General features: G+C 31.9%; 1 protein-coding gene across 2 annotated transcripts; it reads left to right on the top strand.

The window, feature by feature from the left end:
- Positions 1-287: 287 nt before the first annotated feature.
- On the top strand, positions 288-17950 carry Slf (schlaff). 2 transcript variants are annotated; one of them, XM_064058300.1, is made up of 4 exons: positions 288-386; positions 10833-10965; positions 13283-13462; positions 17411-17950. In XM_064058300.1, the coding sequence occupies exons 2-4, from the start codon at positions 10833-10835 to the stop codon at positions 17791-17793; spliced, it is 696 nt and encodes a 231-aa protein (XP_063914370.1). In that variant the 5' UTR covers positions 288-386; the 3' UTR covers positions 17794-17950. The 2 variants fall into 2 exon arrangements, with proteins under 2 accessions (XP_063914370.1, XP_063914369.1); XM_064058299.1 differs by having other exon boundaries at positions 352-462.
- The last annotated feature ends 1624 nt before the right edge of the window (positions 17951-19574 follow it).

The raw sequence follows: 19574 nt of genomic DNA, 5'->3' as shown, positions 1-19574 counted from the left end.
TTAATGCATTAATAATATGCTAACTAAATTACTGTTACAAGGTTGATCCACTAATCACTATTAACAGCCTACCAACAACAAAAACCCATCCTTTACTTTATTGAACCCATTTCATAAACAAATCGTGCACGCACACCGAAAAACACCCATTCCACCCATGAAACTCCAATCAACAAAAAAAACCGACCCGTATCATCATCATCATCATCATTGTGCTCATCATCGCCTTACATCAGCGAGTGAAGCGTCCACCGATGAAAAAATTTCGATTTCGTACGGGGATAACGAGAGAAATCCCACCAAGACCACCTTTAAAAACACCTGAAGACATATAAATGAGACTCTCACTTATTCGCGTGAGATTTTTAGTGCTTTACTGAGCAAAGGTAAGGACTGCCGGTGTGTATGAGTGTGTGTTAATCGAATTGCGACAGTTCGTTCTTTGTTCTTGGACTAACAACGGTGAGTTTTTTCCTTTTTCGAAAATCGCGGCCCGATTTGTACACGCCGAGGTGGCGCCTGAAAATTGTGGTGACGATTGGCCTGAATTCGGTGAATGATGGTGTCGGTCGTAAATTATTTTGATGGTGCAAGAATTTTTATGGGCGCAGGTTACATGGGTATGGGGGATATAGTGTGTGCGTAGAAAAAATGTTGATTTTATACGGTTTCATTTAAAAATTATACAAGTGTCCAATTGGATGCAAAATTTTGCTGTGTTCAAAAGTGGTGGTAAACAACAATAAAATTGTTATAATAAAACAAAATCACTAAAAGTTTACGCTCACAATAAACACTATATTTGAGTAACAAAAGCATGGTATTTAATGGAAATGACATTACCTAATAAGAAAGCAAAAATATTCGTCATCAGATATCATTTTTTGTTTTCGCGCTCGACTTCGCCTCGGGTAAAGCGAGGTTCTCGGGAGCAGACTCTATGCTAAACACCTAGAGCCTAATTGCACCAAGAGCAAAGTTTTAATTTAAAAAATTTTAATGTAGACTAACTAAGTCAAATTTTTATATACAGGGTGTTTATAAAAAATTAACTTCACTTTATATTTTATTACTGTATATTTCCTATTTTTTGTTTATTTTCTTTCAATATTCGACATGTCCCTCAAAAAAGTAATAAGTCGCGAAAACTATCAAGTTTAAATATAGAAAATACTTGACAAAAAAAAAAGGAAAGAAAATTGTACACCATATTTTTTATGTTTTTAATTTACTAATAATTGTTTCGTATTATCACACTTATAAAAAAAATAACTGAAAGAATAACAACATGAAATAAAATTTAAATTTTTAACAATTTTGAACTTTTTCAGAAAAATGGAAAATGCTCTTTTTTTATTTTTCAGCTTACTCTAAGACAAAAACCAAAATTTAAATAGTTTCAATATTTTAAAATTGGTTGATCAGTATAAAAAAATCCTAGGTGACGCGAAAATTGTCAACTTTAAATATAGAAAATACTTGAGTAAAAAAAAAAGAAGGAAAAGAAAATTGTACAACATATTTTTTATGTTTTTAATTTACTAATAATTATTTCGTATTGATCAACCTTATAAAAAAAATAACTGAAAAAATGACAACATAAAATAAAGTTTAGATTTTTAACAATTTTGAACTTTTTCAGAAAAATAGGAAATTGCTCTTTTTTTTATTTTTCAGCTTACTCTAAGAGAAAAACTAAAATTTAAATAGTTTCAATATTTTAAAATTGGTTGATCAGTGTTAAAAAAAAATCCTAGGTGACGCGAAAATTGTCAACTTTAAATATAGAAAATACTTGATAAAAAAAAAAGGAAAAGAAAATTGTACACCATATTTTTTATGTTTTTAATTTACTAATAATTGTTTCGTATTATCACACTTATAAAAAAAATAACTGAAAGAATGACAACATGAAAAAAAGTTTAAATTTTTAACAATTTTGAACTTTTTCAGAAAAATAGGAAATTGCTCTTTTTTTATTTTTCAGCTTACTCTAAGACAAAAAACAAAATTTAAACAGTGTAAATACTTTAAAATTGGTTGATCAGTATAAAAAAAAATCCAAGATGTCGCGAAAACTGCCAACTTTAAATATAGAAAATACTTGAGAAAAAAAAAGAAGGAAAAGAAAATTGTACAACATATTTTTTATGTTTTTAATTTACTAATAATTGTTTCGTATTATCAAACTTACATAGAAAATAACTGAAAGAATGACAACATAAAATAAAGTTTAAATTTTTAACAATTTTGAACTTTTTAAGAAAAACAGAAAATTGCTTTTTTTATTTTTCAGCTTACTCTAAGACAAAAACCAAAATTTAAACAGTGTAAATACTCTAAAATTGGTTGATGAGTATAAAAAAATCCTAGGTGTATAGGAAATGTAAGCAGACACTTTTTACAAAAAAAAAATGTAAGAAAACATTAAAAAATTGGGAAGAATTTAAAGTGAAATTTGCCGTATTTTTTGTCCACTTTCTTCGAATATTCGATGTGTTTGAATTTGTTAAATTCAAACAAAATCAAGACATCTGATTAAAAATTGAAAAAAGGATCATTCGATAATATATAGTTTTAAAATTTAAATTTTTAAAAATATGAATATTTGGAGGACTCGATCTCATTTAAATTTTATAATTTAACGTTGTTTTCAAACCCAAGAAAAAAATCAAAAGTTCAAGACTGAGTATAAAAGTTTTTAAAATTCTGAAGCTCTAACAATAAAACCATAAACCTTAGCAGTTTAATATACTTAAAGGATCTGAAATAAAAAACACTCACATTACCATTCATTAATACACGGATGTAACATTTTGTAAACTTAAAACTTTATAGTTTTATAATTACTTATAACAATGAAGTCAAGCGATTAAATTAGTGTTTTAATATTCAAGGTAAATAAGTAAATAAGAATATTTGGTTAAAACTAACATAAAAATTAAGTATCGATAAGCCAAACATACGAAACAATTACGGATTCAAACAAATGTACAGATTTTAAGTTTTGTTAACAAAAAAAGTACAACCTGTAAATAACTGTACTAATCAGCTTTGAATAAACTAACCGCATTATCATTGTTGAATAATGTATACATTACACTCCAAAGAATTTAAAAACCAGTAAATTTATGGAAATTTACCTCCAAAAAAGCTAAAACATTCAATAACTTCATTACAATAAGAAAAATGACGTTCCTTCAAATGCATTTTTTGCATAACTGTTAATTACTACCTACCTCACTTGTATAATCCCAAGGCTACTCTTAAGGTCATCGCACAAAATTACAATTTTAAAAATAGCCATATAATAGCACGGTCACGGAACTAATTAATAATATTTACCTCCTGATGACCAGCACGTTTTCGGAATACGTGAGAAAACACCCGTTTATCAACAATTCCCAACTCATTAACGATGTGTCATTCCCCAAAAAAACACGGAACACCAAATCCCCGAAACGTGCTATTGACCGCCACGATTCCCCTCTGCGGCACCATCTTCAGCCACATTCTTCAGAAACGTGTCGACGCAATCGCAACGCAGAAGGTTATGATTTATGAATCTGAATTAATTAAACGCTTGTAACCTTTAATGGATGTTTCAATAAAGCGAGTTGCATCACTCATCGGCGTCAAATTAACCTGACAACAGCGGATTTATAGCTCGAGGGTCAAATGATCTTTCGGTTCTTCGGCCACTTCCGAGTTCTAATTTCCCCGAAACAGGTCTCTAATAAAAGTGTTAAATAACGATTATATGACACAAGCGCCACTTGTCGGTCCAAAGGTCACCAGAATGTTGCTAGCTCTAGGTGGTCACGGATTTCGGCTCGAAATAACAATAAATATCGGGTCGCAAAATAAATAAATTAGAATTAAGGTTGGTCAGTTTCGAGTTCACTGCCCCATTTAGCTATGCAGAAAGCACGTTATTAAATAATCGAAATGTGTTGGAACACCAGTTGACATTTTCGAATTCCGCAAACAGATTTTTTTCGACGCTGATGACTCTATCAGTCTGGAATTTAGCTCTGTTACGTTAGGAGATGCGATGTGTCAACAAGGTTTCTGCGATTTCCATAACTACTGGCATCACGATTTCGATTCGAGAATTGGTTCTAATGAGGAGTGAGGTCTTGGGCGAGATCACAACACAATGGCAATGCAAATGAGTCCTATTTATGCAAATGAGGACGGCCGAGACGGGCAGAAATGCGTCTGCAGAAAATATTAGAAGCTTCATTTCGCGCTGCTGCCGGGTGCTGGGTGACGTCATCGCACGCGCGGCTTTTGTTTCGGGTTTAACAAAAATCTAGTTGGGTTTAGAATATAATATAATATATGTTATGTAATGCGAATATTATGAAGTGTCCGTGTCCGTAGGGTATATGGAATTATGTAAAAGCTGGTGAAATATCCTGCACTCTCTTTTCCAAAGATTCTGACAGCCCACGCCAAAACTGCAGCCACTAGAACAAGAAATCGACTAAAATTGTCGACTTTTAACAATCTGAAACGGTTTAAACTCACCTGAGTTTGTGCCAGAGATTCAAAGTGTTTAAAATAAATCCCAACTGAAGATGAGATTGGGTTTTAACAGTGTTCAGTGCTTTTAATTATTATTATTTTTTTTTTAACAAGATGGTTAAATCCACTAAAAAATTGAGGCAAAATTTAAAAAGTTCTCAATATTTGAGGACCTAAATTTTTTACGATGTGAGACGATTTGGACCCATTGAATCTGTTTGAGATACTCAGAATGCTCAAAATAAATAAAATATAGATGACTGGAACAGAATTTTCTTTGAAAAAAAATGAACAATTTGGAAGCTCAATTTTTATAAATATTCTATTATTTAAACAAAATGTGCAAAAAAAATCAATCTCTTTTTAAACGAAATTGTTAAATTCGCTTAAAAATTGTGCCAAAATTTTAAAAGTCCTCAGTATTTGGAAACCTAATTTTGTATCATTCTCTCATTATTCTCACAAAATTGTGCAGGTCTCGATTAAAAATGTATAGTTCTTTAATCGTTAGTTTTTCATTATTTTTTTAACGTAACATTTAAATTCATTAAAAACTGTGTCAAAATTTAAAAAGTTGTTAATATTTGAAAAGCTATTTTTTATGATTTGAGACAATTTAGATTGACTTCAATGTGCTTAAAAAACTCAAGATTCTCAAAATAAATAAAATACTGGTGATTGGAACGATGGAATTGGATTTCAGCAACAGAATTTTCAGCGAAAGAAAAAAATTAGCACAAATTTGAAAGCTCAATGTTTATAATTCTTTCAGTATTTTAACAAAATGTGGAAATCTGAGCTAAACATTTGTAGTTCTATTAATCACTAAGTTTTTATTTTTTTTAACGAAATTTTGAAATTCACTTAAAAACTGTGTCAAAATTTAGAAAGCTCTCAATATTTGAACATAATTATTTCGTTACTTTAATTAACAAAATGTCCAAATCTGCTCTAATCGTATTTTTTTATAACTTTTTGCTTAAGATTTATTTCTTATTTCAGAACATTTCACATGGTAATTTCTTGTAGAGAAATGAGGTTTTTGCAGCTAAGCTCCGCCCTCGGCTCACGATAATTAAAAAAAAAATCATCACAATTGAGAGTGGGTGGGTGGGCGGGGCTTATATTTCGTACATTTTTTTTAATACACGAAATCTTCTTTCCCAACAAGAAACTAAGTACATAGTTAACTATCGTGTTGTTCAACTAAAACTATAAGTAACTAAAACGCGATCTCAATTATAATGAATTTTTTATTCGTTGTCAGACCGAGGGGCACAGCGTAATTGCAAAATACATACTTCCCTACAAAAATTTTGAACATGTTTAAGTTTCTTATTGTGAAAAGAAGACTACGTATATTAAGAAGAAAGGGCAAAATATAAGCCAAAATTAGTCTTATCTTAGAAAGTACTGGCCCCGCCCACCCACCCTTCAATTTGTTAGAGGTTATGTTCTTTTCCACAATCAGTCTTATCTTAACAAATACTAGCCCCGCCCACCCACCCTTTATTTTCTTGAAGGGTAAGTCATTTACCAAAATAAGTCTTATCCAAGATCCACCTTTCATTCAGATTAGATAAAATATATATCACTGAAATGGAGGCAGGGTGGGTGGGCGGAGTTAATTATATATTCCTACGTAGAGTGGGAATGGAAACTAAGAAAACTTAGGCTGTTGAAAAAAGAAACCAAAGTACTAACAGTACTTTTTTCATTATATACTATTTGCTGTAAGATATTTCTTATAGCAGAAGAAAAAAAAATGAGGAACGGGTGGATGGACGGGGCTAATTTTAACTTTTTCCTGCAGTCTTTTATAAGTAAGAAATAGCCCCGCCCACTCACCCCCTCTTCATTCCAGTGACTATTCTAAATATTGTTCAGTTCTATCTTAGCAAGTTTTAGCCCCGCCCACCCACCCGTTATTTTCTTCGAGGATATGTCATATATTAAAATCAGTCTTATCGTATCAAGTACTAGCCCCGCCCACATACCTACACTGCTCTCATTCTAACGATTTTATCTCTGTTCAATTGAGATCCACCTTTCAATCGAACTAGATAAAATGAATCACTGAAATGGAGATGAGGTGGGTGGGCGGGGTTAATTGTATGTTCTTTGGTAGAGTGCGAATGGGAACTAATAGAAAGTAGGCTGTTAAAAAAGCGCTAATCGTAATTTGTTTTATATACTTTTTGCTTAAGATTTATTTATTATTTCTGAAGAAAAAAATGAGAGAGGGGGTGGGTGGGCGGGGCTAAGTTTTACTTTTTCCTGCTGTCTTTTACAAGCAAGAAGTAGCCCCGCCCACCCGCCCCCTCTTCATTCCAGTGACTACTCTAAATATTGTTCAGTTCTATCTTAGCAAGTTTTAGCCCCGCCTGCCCACCCGTTCTTTTCTTCGAGGATATGTTATATACCAAAATCAGTCTTATCGTATCAAGTACTAGCCCCGCCCACATACCTACACTGCTCTCATTCTAACGATTTTATCTCTGTTCAATTGAGATCCACCTTTGCTACGAACTAGATAAAATGAATCACTGAAATGGAGATGGGGTGGGTGGGCGGGGTTAATTGTATGTTCTTTGGTAGAGTGCGAATGGGAACTAGTAGAAAGTAGGCTGTTAAAAAAAGCGCTAATCGTAATTTGTTTTATATACTTTTTGCTTAAGATTTATTTGTTATTTCTGAAGAAAAAAATAACAGAACGGGTGGGTGGGCGGGGCTAAAATTAACTTTTTCCTGCAGCCTTTTATAAGTAAGAAATAGCCCCGCCCACCCACCCCCACTTCATTCCAGTGGCTACTCTAAATATTGTTCAGTTTTATCTTAGCAAGTTTTAGCCCCGCCCACCCACCCGTTATTTTCTTCGAGGATATGTCATATACCAAAATCAGTCTTATCGTATCAAGTACTAGCCCCTCCCACATACCTTGACTGCTCTCATTTTAACGATTTTATCTCTGTTCAATTGAGATCCACCTTTCAATCGAACTAGATAAAATGAATCACTGAAATGGACATGAGGTGGGTGGGCGGGGTTAATTGTATGTTCTTTGGTAGAGTGCGAATGGGAACTAATAGAAAGTAGGCTGTTAAAAAAAGCGCTAATCGTAATTTGTTTTATATACTTTTTGCTTAAGATTTATTTATTATTTCTGAAGAAAAAAATGAGAGAAGGGGTGGGTGGGCGGGGCTAAGTTTTACTTTTTCCTGCAGTCTTTTATAAGTAAGAAATAGCCCCGCCCACTCACCCCCTCTTCATTCCAGTGACTATTCTAAATATTGTTCAGTTCTATCTTAGCAAGTTTTAGCCCCGCCCACCCACCCGTTATTTTCTTCGAGGATATGTCATATATTAAAATCAGTCTTATCGTATCAAGTACTAGCCCCGCCCACATACCTACACTGCTCTCATTCTAACGATTTTATCTCTGTTCAATTGAGATCCACCTTTCAATCGAACTAGATAAAATGAATCACTGAAATGGAGATGAGGTGGGTGGGCGGGGTTAATTGTATGTTCTTTGGTAGAGTGCGAATGGGAACTAATAGAAAGTAGGCTGTTAAAAAAAGCGCTAATCGTAATTTGTTTTATATACTTTTTGCTTAAGATTTATTTATTATTTCTGAAGAAAAAAATGAGAGAAGGGGTGGGTGGGCGGGGCTAAGTTTTACTTTTTCCTGCTGTCTTTTACAAGCAAGAAGTAGCACCGCCCACCCGCCCCCTCTTCATTCCAGTGACTACTCTAAATATTGCTTAGTTCTATCTTAGCAAGTTTTAGCCCCGCCCACCCACCCGTTATTTTCTTCGAGGATATGTCATATATTAAAATCAGTCTTATCGTATCAAGTACTAGCCCCGCCCACATACCTACACTTCTCTCATTCTAACGATTTTATCTCTGTTCAATTGAGATCCACCTTTCACTCGAACTAGATAAAATGAATCACTGAAATGGAGATGAGGTGGGTGGGCGGGGTTAATTGTATGTTCTTTGGTAGAGCACGAATGGGAACTAATATAAAGTAGGCTGTTAAAAAAAGCGCTAATCGTATTTTTTTATATACTTTTTGCTTAAAATTTATTTATTATTTCTGAAGAAAAAAATATCAGAACGGGTGGGTGGACGGGGCTAAGTTTAACTTTTTTCTGCAGTCTTTTATAAGTAAGAAATAGCCCCGCCCACCCACCCCCTCTTGATTCCAGTGACTACTCTAAATATTGTTCAGTTCTATCTTAGCAAGTTTTAGCCCCGCCCACCCACCCTTTGTTTTCTTAGAGGATATGTCATATACCAAAATCAGTCTTATCTTATCAAGTACTAGCTCCGCCCACATACCTAGACTGCTCTCATTTTAACGATTTTATCTCTGTTTAATTGAGATCCACCTTCCATTCGAACTAGATAAAGTGAATCACTGAAATGAAGGTGGGGTGGGTGGGAGGGGTTAATTGTATGTTCTTTGATAGAGCACGAATGGGAACTAATATAAAGTAGGCTGTTAAAAAAAAATCGCTAATCGTAATTTGTTTGATATACTTTTTGCTTAAGATTTATTTATTATTTCTGAAGAAAAAAATGAGAGAAGGGTGGGTGGGCGGGGCTAAGTTTTACTTTTTCCTGCTGTCTTTTACAAGCAAGAAATAGCCCCGCCCACCCACCCTTTATTTTCTTAGAGGATATGTGATATACCAAAATCAGTCTTATCTTAGCAAGTACTACTAAGTAGCAAATCTGAATTAAAAATCTCAAGACCTATTATATATTAATCGCCAACTTTTATTATTATTATTATTATCATTATTTAGCTATAACAATAAAAAGCTCTCGGTATTTGGAAACTTAAATTTTTTAGAAGATTTAGATTCACTTGAATGTATCTGAGAGACATTTAGAATCAAAATACTCAGAATAAATAAAGTTCTGGTGACTGGAGCAATGGAACTGTCAAAATTTAAAATTTAAAAAGTTTTTAATATTTGGAAATTAAATTTTCTGACGATATGAGACGATTTAAATACACTTTGATATTTCTAAAACACTGAGGACGTTGAGAATAAATAAAATACTGATGACCAGACTAGAATTCCAATGAAAGAAAAAAAATAACACCCCACAAACGTAAAAGAAGGCCTTAAAAAGAGTAAAAAAAAAATTCACATCGGGACACTAAGCAAAGAACTAATGCAATAAAACAAATAGAAAATTTTATTCTTCCCAAGAGTGGAAATAAAACCAGACGATCTGGGACACTTTCCTTGTTAATAAAAAAAATAAATAAGTCGGTAGTTTTTATTATCTGAGTACTGTGCAATGCTACAACGATAAAGATCAGAATTCACAAGATGTCGATAAGATCCACGGTCCCATACGAAAGTGAAGCAATGATGTCGCGTATTGAGGAATACGAAATGTTGAAAGTGTGGGAAAGAAAAGTCTTAAAAAATACGTAGGTGGATAAGAAACCAAGAGGAAAAATGAAACAGCGATGATTCCACCAGCTCAAACCATCAACAAACACCCCACCACCTCAGACCCATTGTCTCATCTTCCAGCTCTTCGCACCTGCCACTTTCCTTTTCTTTCGCTGCAGCGCCAGACCCGTCCCCAGCACTCGGAACTGCATACCAACACCCGACACGCCAGCTTCCTCTGAAAGTTAAAAGCCTTAAAATTATCGATCCGGTGCGAAAAAATCTGGTCAACACCGTCTAATGGTGAAGGTTAGGTAATAACGAAAGGCACTTGGAGGTGTGTCCGTTCGAATTTCTGCTGTTGTTGTTTATCCTTCCACTTTCTCCTCCCTCATCTTGACACTGTTTTGCAAACAGGCGGTTAAGCAACCGGCGTTCGTTCAATTTAAGCGCCTGGGACTGTCGCAAAGAGAAATCTCGAAAATGCAACTCATTTGTCAGATCTTCGGTCTTCGGCGTGTGTGCGGTGTGTATTTGCGTGACCTTTTTTGACCTAGTGAACTTCTGCTGAATTATTGCGGAGCGTGCGAAGAGATCGTGCGAGGTTTCGGGGGTTCGGAGATGATCCAGATTAGGGGGAAAAACTTTCAGTTTTAAAATGTCGAAAAGTCTGACAATGTGTAAATTAAATTTTCTAACCAACTCCTATGTATACTGGAAAAAGGGGTCCCAAATAAATAATAGCGTTCGGTTGTAGTTCAGGTTCGAGGGAGCTCCACTGTGCCGCCTCTCACAAACACTGACTCTACTACAAATCGCGCCAAATTTGAAATACTCCATTTACACAGTCAACTTAACGTTTTTTTTCTTGTTTCAGATGAAAATAGCGTTTGTCGTCCTGGCCGCCTGTGCGGCGGCTGTCGCCACCCCCGCCATCAACCAAATTAGGCCGGTTTCCAACAGGCCGGGCCGCTTCTTGTCCTTGCCTAATCCACAGAAATGTGCCAACAGTAAGTGGGTTTTCACTTGCCTTATTCGTTTTTATGGTAATTGGTATCGAGAAACGGCTGCTATACGTAATTATCTAAGTGAATATAGTTAATAAAGGATTGTTTATTAGTCGCTATGTTAATGCCGATGGTCAATAAAGATGTTTGTTGTGGATGTGAGGTGCCTTTTAAGGCGAGCTCTTGTTTATAGTGGAATTAGTGGTATTTGCGCTGGAAAAAGGCGACTTTGAAGTTTTCACTTCCTTCACTTGTTTATATTTGAACAAATTAGTAAGCTTTGGAAAAAAAAAACAAAAATTGTTACAACTTTTTCATTAAAATTACATTTTTTATGAACCAACCCGCATAAATTCAAATCCAATTTTTTTACAAAATGGATAGTTTTGTCGGGTTGTCAAAATTTTAACTCTTTAAAAAATTCGAAACATTTTCAAACATAAAATAAACTTGAAAATTACAACTATTTTTTTAAGATTTTTAGTTAAAAATGGTGAAATTTTGAACATTCCAAAAATTTTGAAATGTAGTAAAAGCTTCTTGGCTGTAAATCAAAAAATCATTCTTAACATCTCGGAATCTTAAGCTATGACAAGTTCACCGCATTAGAGAATGCAGATTTTGAAAATTCTGAATATCTTCCCAGTTGTCAAAATTTTGAATTTCAAAAATTAAAATTACTGTTACATTAAAAAACAATCACAACTCCAAATTATAGTGTACCTTTGACGTTTTCCGTATTAAAAACTTTGACTCAAAACCTCCGCAAATTTTTGACAAAATCAAGAATTTTTCCGGGTTGTTAAAATTTTCAAAATTTAAAAAATCAGAAATATTTTCAGACAAAAAATGAACTATGTTCTTGATAATTTACAAATGATTTTTTAAGATTGGTAGTACAAAAATTTGACGTAATCCATCCACATTTCAAGAATGTTTTTTTTAATTGTTGATTTTGACGTTTAGTGAAATTTTGAAAAATCCAAAAATTTTCAAATTTCGGAAAAACTTCTTGGCTATAAACCAAAGATTCACTCTTAACACCTCGCTACCCAAAGTCTGACAACTTCACCGCGTCACGAGAATACAAATTTTGAAAATTTTTAAAATCTTCCCAGTTGTCAAAATTTTGAATTTTAAAAATTAAAATTAGGTACTGTGCCATTGAAAAAATAATTCCAAGTACAAATTATAGTGTACTTTTTGACATTTTAAGCACCAAAAACTTTAGCACAAAATCTCGCATCCATCCTGAATGCAAACTTTTGAGAAAATCAAATTTTGCCGACTTGTCAAAATTTTATTTTTTTTTAAAATAACAAAAAATAAATAAACTTTTTGTTTAAAAAATGTACGTAATTTATACACATTCCAGTGTTTCTTCGTCCACAATGCCATCGCTCCGAAAAATCTAGACCCGCCACAATTAAAATAAAAGCGCCGTAAAATTACCCAACAAGTGAAAACTGCATTCAACGAATTCGCACGTGATAAGAAATTCCGCTTACTACAAACAATACTACCAACCATAAACCAGTAACCAACATCCTCAACATTATTTCCACACACGTTTCTCATTCACATCACCCACAACGACCACAAAGCATACAAATAGGAATTTTTATTTAAATTTTGAACAAACACACACCGCGATTTCGTAAAGCACCGGAGGTCGTCGCAGATAAGCGAATAGTTGTTGTGTTGGCAGGCGATACAATCCGATTTTATTTTTTAATTGTTGATTAAGTTGGTACGATTGCACAAGCGGCGGTTGCGGCACCACCATATTTGTGAATTTAAATCTAGCGCCATGCCGCTGTCAAAATTCATCACAAACGCAGCCACCTTGATCCCAACTCGCTAATTGCCTGTAATTTTTTAAGCCACCTTAAGGTTACATTTTTTTCACAAGCTATTAGCAGATGATATCACTGCGCTTAAAAATACATGCGCTGCCTACTTAAACAATTATGATAATTACTTTTAATAAAAATTAAAATTAGCTGCAATCTTCAATGCTTCAGCATTGAGTCCTCGACGTTCCACTTTCTCGATTAAGTTGTAAATCTTATCGGTGGTCGCTTTATAATAGCCGTTTTTCCTATTAAAGATGGCCTGGTTGCGAAACGCCGTCAGTGTTTCATGTTGGCATCCCTGTTTCTATTGTCACTAGATTGACTAATTGGACAACTTTCTTCATTCTACTTTGATTAGGTGCAGGTTTTTATTGAAATTAACCCGAATCGACGCTTTCGTTTTGATGAATAATAAATTACTTGGTACGAGCGGCACGTGGTTGTAATGATGATGGGTTTTACAGGGCCGAAACAGTTCTCCTTCCGGGGGCATAATTACTTCTTCAGCGGTCACGTGCCGGAATTGGCCAATAGGAAAGTGGATTGGTTAGACGGAAGGAACATCTGTAGGGAGTATTGTATGGATTTGGTGTCTCTGGAGACGCAGGAGGAAAATAATATGATCTTCAGACTTATCCAACAGAGTGAGTAGTTGTAGGAATTAAAGAATTAGTTTGTTGAATTTTTTGTAATTGTGAAGGCTGTACTGACATTTGTTGCTTAAAAATCAGCTGACTTGCATTATTATTAGCGGATTTACTTAATTTACTGAATGACCTTTTATTTGTCTGGTGACCAATTACTGTAATTTCGTAATGTGTGTCATAATAATGGTTGTAGTCTAATGAGCTTACATTTTTTATGAAGTCCTGATATTAAAGCCATTTTTTCCGTTGTCCTAATTTTTTAATTTTCAGTTTCTCAATTTTCTATCACAATTTTTCGTTTTGTCATTTAATTTATTTCTCCAACGTTTTTTTCGATTTTATAATTTTTCGTTTCATCAGTTTTTCATGTTCTTGATTTCCAATTTTATTTTTTTCAATTTTTCATTTTATACTTTTTCGTTCCTTCATTTTTTATTTTTCAATTTTGCAATTCTTCTTTTTTTATTCGAAAAGTGAAAAATCGAAACGAAAAATTGAAACATTGAAAAACTAAAAATTGAGAAACTTGAAAAAATAATTAATCGCGAAAGGGAAAAATTAGAAAGATTATAGAATTGGCAAAAAGTCGAAAAATTGTATCAATGACAAATCGAAACATTGAAAAATTAAGTATCGAGAATTTGAAAAAATTGAAAAGTCGAATAAATGAAAAAGTTTTAAAATTCAATAACTTAAAAATGAAAAAAAATTCAAATCGTTAAATTAAAAAAGTGAAAAATGTTTAAATTATTATTATTACATATTTAAAATGAAAGCTAGAAAAATTGCGAAGTAAAATTGAAAAAATGGAAAATTAAAAATTGTAAGGGTTGAAATATGAAAAAATTGAAAACCGCGAAAATGGAAAATCCAAAAATTGAAAAAATTCGTATTGGAAAAAAGGCAAAAATTATAAAATTAGAACATTGAAAAACCGCAACAAAAAAGAAAATAAAACAACGAAACGATAAACTGCAAATCCAAAAATTGGAAAATGAAAAATTAAAAAATCGAAAAATTGAAGAATTAAAAATTGAAAACTCTAACTTTCATTTAAATAAATAAAATAAATAAATAATTAAATTACAAATCGAAAATTTGCAAAATCTAAGAGTCTTTGTTTTAACTTAAAATAAATCTTACAATTTTTGGAAAAGTCTGGATTTATTTACCTTTCGACCAATTTTTTGATATCCCAATTTTTCATTTTTCGATTTTAAATTTTTCGTTTCTTCAGTTTTTCAAATTCTTGATTGATTTTTCAATTTTCCAATTTTCCAATTTTTTGTTTTTTCAATTTTTCGTCTTCTCAATTTTTCAATGTTTCGCTTTTATCTTTTTTATTAGCTCTAATCCCTTCCAAATTTCTCATTTTTTTTGTTTCTCCAATTTTTCGAATTTCCTCAATTTATCAAGTTTTTGATTTTTATTTTTCATTTCGCGAATTTTTTAATCAAAAAATTATGCAGTCGTCAAAATCGTGAAGTCAAAAATTATAACACGGAAAGAACGAAAAATTGAAAAATTAAATATCGAAAATTAAAAAATTAAGTATCTAAAAACAGAAAAATTGAATAAATGAAAAAGTTTTAAAATCAAATAATTGAAAAATTGAAACATTCTAAAATCGTAAAATTGAAAAATCGAAAATTTTTAAAAATAATTATTATTACATATTTAAAATCAAAACTAGAAAAATTGCAAATCAAAAATTGAAGAAACGAAAAATTGAAAATCTAATAGTTCAAAAATCGAAAAAATCAAAACCAAAAAATTACAAATCAAATTGAAAACTCCAAAAGTTTCATTTTGAAGAAAAGAAAAATTATAAAATCAGAAAAATTGTAAAAATAAACAAAAAGACCCGAATGAAAAATTGTATTTGAAAAACTGAAGAAATGAACAATTGAAAAATCACAAAATTAAAATCCAAATATTGGAAAATGGAAAAACTGAAAAATTTTAAAATGAAAACCGGAAGAGTTGCATATCGTCAAATCGAAGAAACAAAAAAAATTAAAAATCAGAAAAATTGCAAATCGAAAAATTGAAGAAACGAAAAACTGAATAAACTGAAATAGAAAAATTAAAAAATGGAAGAATTGTAAAATTAAAGAAAGTAAAAACCAAAACAAAAAATTGCAAATCGAAAATTTGAAAAATCGATTAAGTGAAAAAGTTTTTAAATCCAGTAATTAAAAAATGGAAAAATTTTAAATCGTAAAATTGAAAAACTGAACAATTTAAAAAAAATGTTTTTACATATTTCAGATTAAAGCTAAAAAAATTGCAAATCAAAAACTGAATAAACGCAAAACTGAAAAATCTGGAAACTCAAAAATCAAAAATTGAAAAGTCGAAAAATTGCTACGCGAAAAATTGAAAAATTCAAAAATTCAAAAATTTCACATTGAAAAAAAGCAAAATGATAATATCAGAACATCAAAAGACCGAAAAATTTAAAAAATAAAGAAAGCATTGAACCGAAACGAAAAATGGAAAATCAAAGAATTGAAAAATGAAAAACTGAAAAATCGAAAAATTAAAAATTGAAAACTCGTGAAATTGCTAATCGATAGTTTGCAAAATCTAAAAATCAAAAACCAAACATTGGAAAATCGAAAAACTGAAAAATTACAAATCGAAAAATCGAAAAATTAAAGAAAATAAAAACCATAGTTTGCAAGAAAAATTGAAAATTCGATTAAATGAAAATCCAGTATATATTTGAAAAATAGAAAAATTTTATATCGTAAAATTGAAAAAATTAACAATTTTTAAAATTAATTGTTTTTACATGTTACGGGAAACTGAAAAAACAAAAATTCAAAAATTTCACATGGAAAATCTAAAATTATAATATCAGAACTTTAGAAGACCGAAACATTTGAAAATTAAAAATTGAAAACTCCTGAAATTACAATTCGAAAAATTACAAAATTTAAAAACCGAAACATCCAAAAGTTAATAATAGTAGTAATAATGTCTGCAGTGACATAGTGCAAAATTACATATATTACGACAAAAAATAATAATATTGATATACAACTATTGATACCAAGCGAAGTACTGAAAATTTGGAAAATCGAAAAACTGAAAATTCTAAAATTGGAAAAACTGACACCGAAAAACTTGCAAAATCTAAAATTTGAAAAATTCAGAAGGTGGAAAATTTAAAAACTGTAATTTTTCAAAGAAAAATAAACTTTAACCAACTTTTTGAAATACTTCTCCTATTCGTAAAGATCCAATCCGGTTTTTCCTGGCGTTAATATGTATATGTAATTTTTGCAGTATGAAATTAATAATTAATAAAACTAGGACTAAAGGATTTCAGAGTGTATATCTGTAAGTGCAAATAAATCGTGAAATACTGCAGTTTATAAAGCAAATTCGAAATCAGAAAAACTTTTTAAGTAACCTTGAGCTATGCGAATTATAGATTCTGCTCCGGGCGTGGAATTATTAATAATTTGGTCGAATACTTGGATGAAATTCTTCCATTCTCCAGCTACTCCGACATTCTTTTCGACCAATCTTACTGTTAAAGAACACCGTGGTATCATCAGCAATAACCGCAAAAAATCTATATATATAATAAAAATATATTCTTTTAAATAATCACTTACACAAAATATTAGTTCATTTTGAATAGTCTTGGACTGATCGCTGAAAATATTTGAAAACGGATATCAGTACCACTTCAGTCCTTCAATACAGAGTGTTCTTAAACCGAGCGTCAACCCTGACCGAACCTACCAAGTTTCATCCTTGCAAAAACTTCGATTACCGCAATCCAACCCATTTCATCCCGCACTCAGCATTTCGTCAATATTTATTTTTAATACCATTGCATCAAAGTGCACGCTCATTAAGCAACGCAATAATAGCTGACGAAACCGCAAATGTCACGAATTTTTTCTTAATCCTCTTGGATTTCTTCAGACGACGTGCCGTACATCTGGACATCTGGAAGGCTGTGCGACTTCAAAGGCTGCGAGAACCGCTCCGACCTCGAGCCCAAGAACGTGTACGGCTGGTTCTGGTCGGCGAACCGCGAGAAGATGGCGCCCACCAACCAGCGGCCCAACGGCTGGGGCTACAACCCGTGGTCGTCCACCGGCCACAAGAAGCAGCGCCAGCCCGACAATGCCGAGTTCGACATCAACGGGACGAGCGAGTCGTGCCTCTCGGTCCTGAACAACGTCTACAACGACGGCATCGCCTGGCACGACGTGGCCTGCTACCACGAGAAGCCCATCGTCTGCGAGGACTCGGAGGAGCTGCTGAACTACGTGGCGTCCACGAACCGCGGCCTTCGGCTCTAGGGTGGGCGCACCTGCATTTTGTACCAGCGTAGAGTAATTTTGTTCGATTGTATAAATGGAAATTACGTATTTATTGTATTTTTTTTTTTGATATTTTTGTGTCTACTTTGATGTAACGGATCTTATCAGGTACCTAATAAAATTTAAGTTAATTTTATTTCAATGGGTTTTCTTTGTGTGTGTTTTGAAATAAATTTAAGATTATCGAAACGTAAATAAAAACATTTCAAACAAATTCATAGTATGCTTGTCAGGTCATCTCGGGTCAGGTTAGATCAGATTTCTTCAAACCTAAATAGTCTCACTGACGATTCATTCGTAAACGTTCTTTGGAGATAATCTTCGAAACTACTTGACCGATTGTTGTCAAATTTTCTACGTATATTATGAATATCAAAATTAGGCTAATCGTCCCCACCACCAATGGAATGACGTTATCTTTAAAATTTACAACAGTAATAATTTTAATTTTATAAAATAATATAAGTAATCCCGGGTTAACTAGGGGTGTATGAATCCGTGTTAGGTTCACCGGAAACATCCAGATTTTTAGAAAAGAAAATCAAAACTGTATAACAATATTTTGCAATTTAAGTTTGAAACTTCAAAACCGAATGCTTTGAAAACTCATCATGTCATCTCAAAATTTTTCCGAATCCATCCTCTATGAAATATGCAAAATATTACGTATAAAAAAATTTAAATTAAAAAAAATCAAAATCTCATAATTCTTGGAAAAGTCTCGATTTATTCACCTTCTATTTCAATTTCTCGTTTTTTCAATTTTTCAGTGTTTCGGTTTTATCTTTTTTCGACTTGAATTTCTCCCAGATTTCTCAATTTTTTGTTTCTGCGATTTTTCGATTTTCCAATTTTTCGTTTCATCAATTTTTTAATTTTCATTTTCTCAATTTTATAGCACCATTTTTCGTTTTTTTATTTTTTTTATTTTCTTCAATGTTTCTTTGATTTTATATTTTTAGTTTACTCAATTTTTCAAATGTTCAATCTTTGATTTTTCAATTCCTCGATTTTCCAATTTTTAAATTTTTCAAACATAAATTAACTTGATTATTACAAATATTTTTTTAACATTTTTAGTTAACATTTTTTCTAGATTTTCTATCACAATTTTTCGTTTACTCAATTTTTCAAATTTTGCAATTTTCAATTTCTCGATTATCCGATTTTCCAATTTATGTCATTTTTAATATTTCGTTTTTATATTATTTCGTTTTTCCTTACAAATTTCTCAAACTTTCGTTTCTTCAATTTTTCGTTTCCTCAATTTTTCAAGTTTTTAATTTTTATCTTTCATTTCCCGATTTTTTTAACTTTCACTTTCTCGATTTTATAGCACAATTTGGGCTTTTTCATTTCGTTTATTTTTTCAATGTTTTTTCGATTTTTTAATTTTTCGTTTATCAATTTTTCAAAATTTCAATCTTTGAATTTTCAATTCCCCGATTTTCCAATTTTTAAATTTTTCAAACATAAATTAACTTGATCATTTACTATTTTTTTTAATGTTATTTCAAAGTTTTGAATAGCAGTTTTCCAATTTTGCTATTTTCCGATTTTAAATTTTTCGGTTCTCAATTTTTCTAGTTCTTGTTTTTCATTTTTTTCTAGATTTTCTATCACGATTTTTCGTTTCCTCAATTTTTCAAGTTTTTAATTTTTATTTTTCATTTTCCGATTTCTTTAATTTTCATTTTCTCGAATTTATAGCACAATTTTGGATTTTCATTTCGTTTATTTTTTGAATGATTTTTCGATTT

This window comes from Zophobas morio, unplaced genomic scaffold (assembly GCF_036711695.1).
Source record: "Zophobas morio isolate AGI-343-1 ecotype UQ-CSIRO unplaced genomic scaffold, CSIRO_AGI_Zmor_V1 ptg000018l, whole genome shotgun sequence".
In the NCBI taxonomy this organism is placed as follows: Eukaryota; Metazoa; Arthropoda; class Insecta; order Coleoptera; family Tenebrionidae; genus Zophobas; species Zophobas morio.
This window is presented reverse-complemented; position numbering and strand designations above follow the sequence as displayed.